Source organism: Sprattus sprattus (assembly GCF_963457725.1).
Source record: "Sprattus sprattus genome assembly, chromosome: 10".
In the NCBI taxonomy this organism is placed as follows: Eukaryota; Metazoa; Chordata; class Actinopteri; order Clupeiformes; family Clupeidae; genus Sprattus; species Sprattus sprattus.
The window spans coordinates 31,427,238-31,433,237 of record NC_137908.1 but is presented as its reverse complement, the minus strand read 5'-3'; the positions used below and the strand labels follow the sequence as shown (position 1 = coordinate 31,433,237).

The following is a 6,000-nucleotide window of genomic DNA, read 5'->3' as shown; positions in this document are numbered from 1 at the left end:
GCAGTGATTCCTTTTGCAGTGCCTGTGCCTAGGTGTGTTGTGTGGTTGTGTGTGTGGATGTGTGAGTAGGCACTAGGATCCATGAACACGGGTGGTGAGGCGGTCTCACTCCCTTTTTCAGGATGGGTAACCCCCTGCAACGCTCAATGGTGTTTTGAGCCCTCAACTTCGACTGCCAGGTAGCGGCTGCCTGGAAGGTGGTTCCGCCCCCAAAACTCTTATCCAATCAATGTGCTTCCCACCTCCAAACCTCTGGTTCCGCCCCCAAACCTCTGGTCCAATCCAAGCACTTGAAGCCCAAATTCAAACTTTCTGTATAGTGCTCTCATTCCAGCTCCAACTTCATTCCACCTCTCAGCAACGAGTGAAAGCTCCAACTTTACAAAGGTATGTAGCTAATATATTTCTATTTTAAACATGAAATGGCTCATTGTGTTTGCTTTAGGGCTGTACATGTAAGATGGGCCAGCTAATGTTATGTTTAGCATGCAATATGTTAACCATATTTAAAGATAGATTGTGCTAATCTTAGCTGTGGTAATGTCATTTCAACCTGCTAGCTAGCTAAATCTGGTTAAAACATTAGGTAACAGTAAGCCTACAAAGTAAGATTTATTACTGTAGATTAATCACTGTATAAAATGGGCTAATGTTATCTTTACCATGCAATATGTTAACATAAAGATAGATTATCGTCGGCTTCCTGATGAAACCTGCTATGTGCATTTACACCTTTTTTCAGGAAAGACAAAAAACTGATTTAATAGAGAGGCAATGGAGGCAATCTGAGGCAATGGAGAAATTTGACTTGTACCATCAATATTGTATTTCATTTAGAGATGTGTGCTGGATTTAATCAACAAATGCAACTTTGATCAAAATGTTGCATTTTGGGACAGAGTTAGGGGAGAGGTTTTTATTCTGTATATAAACATATATTTTGTGGATATAGCAGGTTTAAAAGGGCTTGTAAAATGCCAGATCTCATCATAACATCAGTATGACTCAATCAGATCACTTTTTATAACTCTTTATAACATGACAGGCTTCATTGCGACAACTTTGGTTAAATGTTGGTTACACCTTTTACCCAAGTGGGATATAGCAGTTTTCATCACAGCATATTTCAGAAGAAAGGATTAAGCATTTTTCTTTATTGTGTCGTTGCTACCCCACAAAATTAAGATTGACACAGCGGGTTTTATCAGGATATGCCCTGTCCGATTTTGGTCCACTCTGATGTTTAATCTCATTTTGGCCAACATGGTGGATAGCAGGTTTCATCAGAAAGCTGACGTTATGCTAATCTTAGCTGTGGTAATTTAATTTCAACCTGCTAGCTAGCTACATCTAATTTAGCTGTGGTAATGTTATTTCAACCTGCTAGCTAGCTAAATCTGGTTAAAACATTAGGTAACAGTAAGCCTATAAAGTAAGATTAATTACTGTAGATATGTATTTAAGTGATTAATTACTGTATATATGTATTTTAGTGATTGTTAATGGTTAGTGGTTATCTTTCAAATGACGTTGAGACTGGTTGACTTCCAGGCTGCTTACTAACACTGGGTAACTCTCAGGCAGCCGATTGGCTTTGGGTGCCTGTGAGGCACTCGATATTGAGACTGGTTGACTTCCAGGCTGCTTTGGAATAAGGGTAACTCTCAGGCAGCCAATTGGCTTTGGGTGCCTGTGAGGCACTCGATGTTGAGACTGGTTGACTTCCAGGCTGCTTTGGAATAAGGGTAACTCTCAGGCAGACAATAGGCTTTGGGTGCCTTTGAGGCACTCGATGTTGAGACTGGTTGACTTCCAGGCTGCTTTGGAATAAGGGTAACTCTCAGGCAGACAATTGGCTTTGGATGCCTGTGAGGTGACTCTCAGGCAGCCAATTGGCTTTGGGTGCCAGTGAGGCACTTGATGTTGAGACTGGTTGACTTCCAGGCTGCTTACTAACACTGGGTAACTCTCAGGCAGCCAATTGGCTTTGGGTGCCTGTGAGGCACTCGATGTTGAGTCTGGTTGACTTCCAGGCTGCTTTGGAATAAGGGTGACTCTCAGGCAGACAATTGGCTTTGGGTGCCTGTGAGGCACTTGATGTTGAGACTGGTTGACTTCCAGGCTGCTTACTAACACTAGGTAACTCTCAGGCAGCCAATTGGCTTTGGGTGCCTGTGAGGCACTTGATGTTGAGACTGGTTGACTTCCAGGCTGCTTACTAACACTGGGTAACTCTCAGGCAGCCAATTGGCTTTGGGTGCCTGTGAGGCACTCGATGATGAGACTGGTTGACTTCCAGGCTGCTTTGGAATAAGGGTAACTCTCAGGCAGCCAATTGGTTTTAGATACCTGTATTGTTCATGATATCCCTTAGTGATAAAGTTAAATTGTCCTCATGCCTCCTCATACAGATAGGCCTCCTGAATAAATCTGCCAGATTATTTTTAACATTGCATATGCCTAACATTATGTGATAATACTAATCACACTCATATTGCCTTTCTCTTTCAGTTTATGAAGAAATGGCGCCCAGGAAGGGTAAGGTTCAACCTAGACATACTTTAATGATTAAAAAAAGCTCGCTCTCACACACTGACATTTAACAATGACTAGAATAATTCCCCCAAAAATACTTTGTTAATTGCAATGTCTTTATACAGTAGGACGGAAGCGTAAGGCCCTGCAGGTGGCAAAAGGTGGTAAGTTATTCTTTATCTTGCCATGTACTGGCGGAACAGCAATCCATGCCCTCTCCATGGGGGGAGTCATATATCAACCCACTTCCTTTGTCCATCTATTAATTTACAAAAACTATGAATTTATTCACTGACTTAAGGCAAAGTCTTTGTATAGCACCATGGGATGTCATTTTCAAATAATGCCCATCAACATTTTGCTATGTTTTTTATTTTATTTAAATTGATTTTTAATGATGGATAATGGATAATTGGATATATTTGTTAACTTGAACTTAAATAAAATCTGTTGGTCTCGAGTCCTTCTTGAGACCAAGTCAAGACCAAGTCTTTTGAAGGTTCCAGTCAGAGACGAGACAGAGAAAGCAGAAAATGGTCTCTAGACTGGACTCGAGTACTATAACACTAGTTCATCTATGTCCATCTACTCACATAGCAAATTTGGTTACTTCTTTTGACTTTATAGGGCCATCTGCAAAATCATTAATTTTCCACCAGTCACCACTGGTTGGTGGAGCCTCCGCCCCAGCCCCAACCCCATCCAGCCCTCCTGCCCCACCCAGCCCTGCTGCTCCACCAAGCCCTACTGCCCCATCCAGCCCTGATGCTCCATTTGTGATGGAATCTGGGAAAACCAGTCACATATGTAAAGAACATGAAATCCTAATATGATTGTTACAAATCATATTGTTGAAACATTGACTTTGAGTGTGAATCTCAGAAATTATATTTACAAAGATACCAGATAACGGTGGAGGAGATCAGGAGGAGGACTGTTCCTCCTGAGAGCATGTCCATTAACACCCTCACTGCTCTCCTGAGGATTGATAAGAATAAGAAGAGAATAAGACCTCAGGCAGCAGCTGCAGGAGGTCGGGGTGACTCCGTCCCCAGTGACCAGAGTCACCTCACTTTGCTCAAAGCTGTCAGAGGGTACAGTTCAATTCTACACACTATTCTTGTAACGGCACTTTTTACATAAATTGATATCAAGAAAGAACTTCAGAAAGCCAGCTCCAAACTATTACACCCCAGTGTCAATAAGTGTTGCACTGTCACATTGGTATGTGCATCAAATCTGAATTTAATACTGTGTTCGTGTCATGATATGTCTTTCCCATTTTTGTTAAGGCGAAGCCAAGGACCTGTGCTCCTCTGTCGGTGCTCTGGCTGCCGGGAGCATTGATTTTAAAGAAGTGGCCATGCTGCCTGCTCTAGACCCCACTGTGGCCACAGGGAGAGCCACGGAGTTCAAGTAATTTGCAATATTCCACATCCTATATCTGGTGTCTGACAGGTATAATAGACATTATTTATCCTGAATTTATGTTTTTATCTTTTCCTCCAGACAACAGCTCCAGCACCTCGCCAACCAGGTGTGCTCAAATGAGGATTTTGGACTCCTTACACACACCTTGGGGCCAGGAATGGTAGAGGTGGTAGTTGACGTTTTTAAAAAGTGTGTTGACACACACATCGCAAACATTAACAATAATAAAAAAAAATCTGTTGTTTGTTGTTGTTAATTAATAAAATAACTAGATGTTCTACATCTCTGTGTATGTGTATTGAATTGGAAGTGTATTGAACTTGGCATCTTGATTTAACTAGTCTGATAATTTAGCTAGCTGGGCCTGAAATGAAATAAATTAATTTCAACACTTATTTCTACAGCTTCACATAAGGGTTTATTCCAGTAGAGTGTTACAAGTTAATGAAACCCCCACTTACATTAATTATTTTTTAAAATTGTATCATCAGAGGACACACATGATGGAGGAGAGACATGACTGATGGGGTGTGACGGATTCTTTATTAAAAATAAAGGCCAAGTACAACCCTCATACACACAGTAACCAAGTTGATACAGAATAATGTGAAAATCTAATTTCCTCAAGAGAACATCATCAGGAATATTCCCTTCAAGAATATCAAAGGATTGCTCGATTCTAGGGTCCCTTTCCTTCTTTAAGCCATCTTCGATTGACTTCAGCCAATTCTTCTCCATTGCCTGAAACGGGGAAAAAGTACGAAAACATAAGCCTATGACTCCCTGAGACACACATACTAAACTATTTTATCTTGTGATGACCTGAACTGTAGGCTACATGGTCAGTGTTAAGCAGTCTTGAGCACAACGTTAATCCACCATGCCTAGATTCCTCTCCACTGGCTGTCACAAATTCACCTGTAGTCTATTATGAAGTCTATTAAAAAGCCTATTACAAAAACTGGTGGCTGCCTCAGAGTTATCCTTATTCCAAAGCAGCCTGGAAGTCAACCAGTCTCAACATCGAGTGCCTCACAGGCACCCAAAGCCAATTGGCTGCCTGAGAGTTACCCAGTGTTAGTAAGCAGCCTGGAAGTCAACCGGTCTCAACATCAAGTGCCTCACAGGCACCCAAAGCCAATTGGCTGCCTGAGAGTTACCCTTATTCCAAAGCAGCCTGGAAGTCAACCAGTCTCAACATCGAGTGCCTCACAGGCGCCCAAAGCCAATTACCTGCCTGAGAGTTACCCTTATTCCAAAGCAGCCTGGAAGTCAACCAGTCTCAACATCGAGTGCCTCACAGGCACCCAAAGCCAATTGGCTGCCTGAGAGTTACCCAGTGTTAGTAAGCAGCCTGGAAGTCAACCAGTCTCAACATCAAGTGCCTCACAGGCACCCAAAGCCAATTGGCTGCCTGAGAGTCACCTCACAGGCACCCAAAGCCAATTGTCTGCCTGAGAGTTACCCTTATTCCAAAGCAGCCTGGAAGTCAACCACTCTCAATATCGAGTGCCTCACAGGCACCCAAAGCCAATTGGCTGCCTGAGAGTTACCCAGTGTTAGTAAGCAGCCTGGAAGTCAACCAGTCTCAACATCAAGTGCCTCACAGGCACCCAAAGCCAATTGGCTGCCTGAGAGTCACCTCACAGGCACCCAAAGCCATTTGTCTGCCTGAGAGTTACCCTTATTCCAAAGCAGCCTGGAAGTCAACCACTCTCAACATCGAGTGCCTCAAAGGCACCCAAAGCCTATTGTCTGCCTGAGAGTTACCCTTATTCCAAAGCAGCCTGGAAGTCAACCAGTCTCAACATCAAGTGCCTCACAGGCACCCAAAGCCAATTGGCTGCCTGGGAGTTACCCCCAGTGTTAGTAAGCAGCCTGGAAGTCAACCAGTCTCAGCGTCATTTGAAAGATAACAACTAACCATTAACAATCACTAAAATACGTATCTACAGTAATGAATCACTTAAATACATATCTACAGTAATTAATCTTAATTAAAATAGGCTTACTGTTAACTAATGTTTTAACCAG

The 6,000-nt window shown here is 42.6% G+C and overlaps 1 protein-coding gene across 1 annotated transcript; it reads left to right on the top strand.

The window, feature by feature from the left end:
• Positions 1–351: 351 nt before the first annotated feature.
• On the top strand, positions 352–4,222 carry LOC308371294 (uncharacterized protein; the record flags this gene model as incomplete). Its single annotated transcript, XM_080846139.1, has 5 exons — positions 352–387; positions 2,512–2,538; positions 2,661–2,699; positions 3,828–3,951; positions 4,045–4,222. Exons 2-5 carry the CDS (start codon positions 2,523–2,525, stop codon positions 4,220–4,222), a joined length of 357 nt encoding a protein of 118 aa, XP_080702265.1. The 5' UTR covers positions 352–387; positions 2,512–2,522.
• Between the last annotated feature and the right edge of the window lie 1,778 nt (positions 4,223–6,000).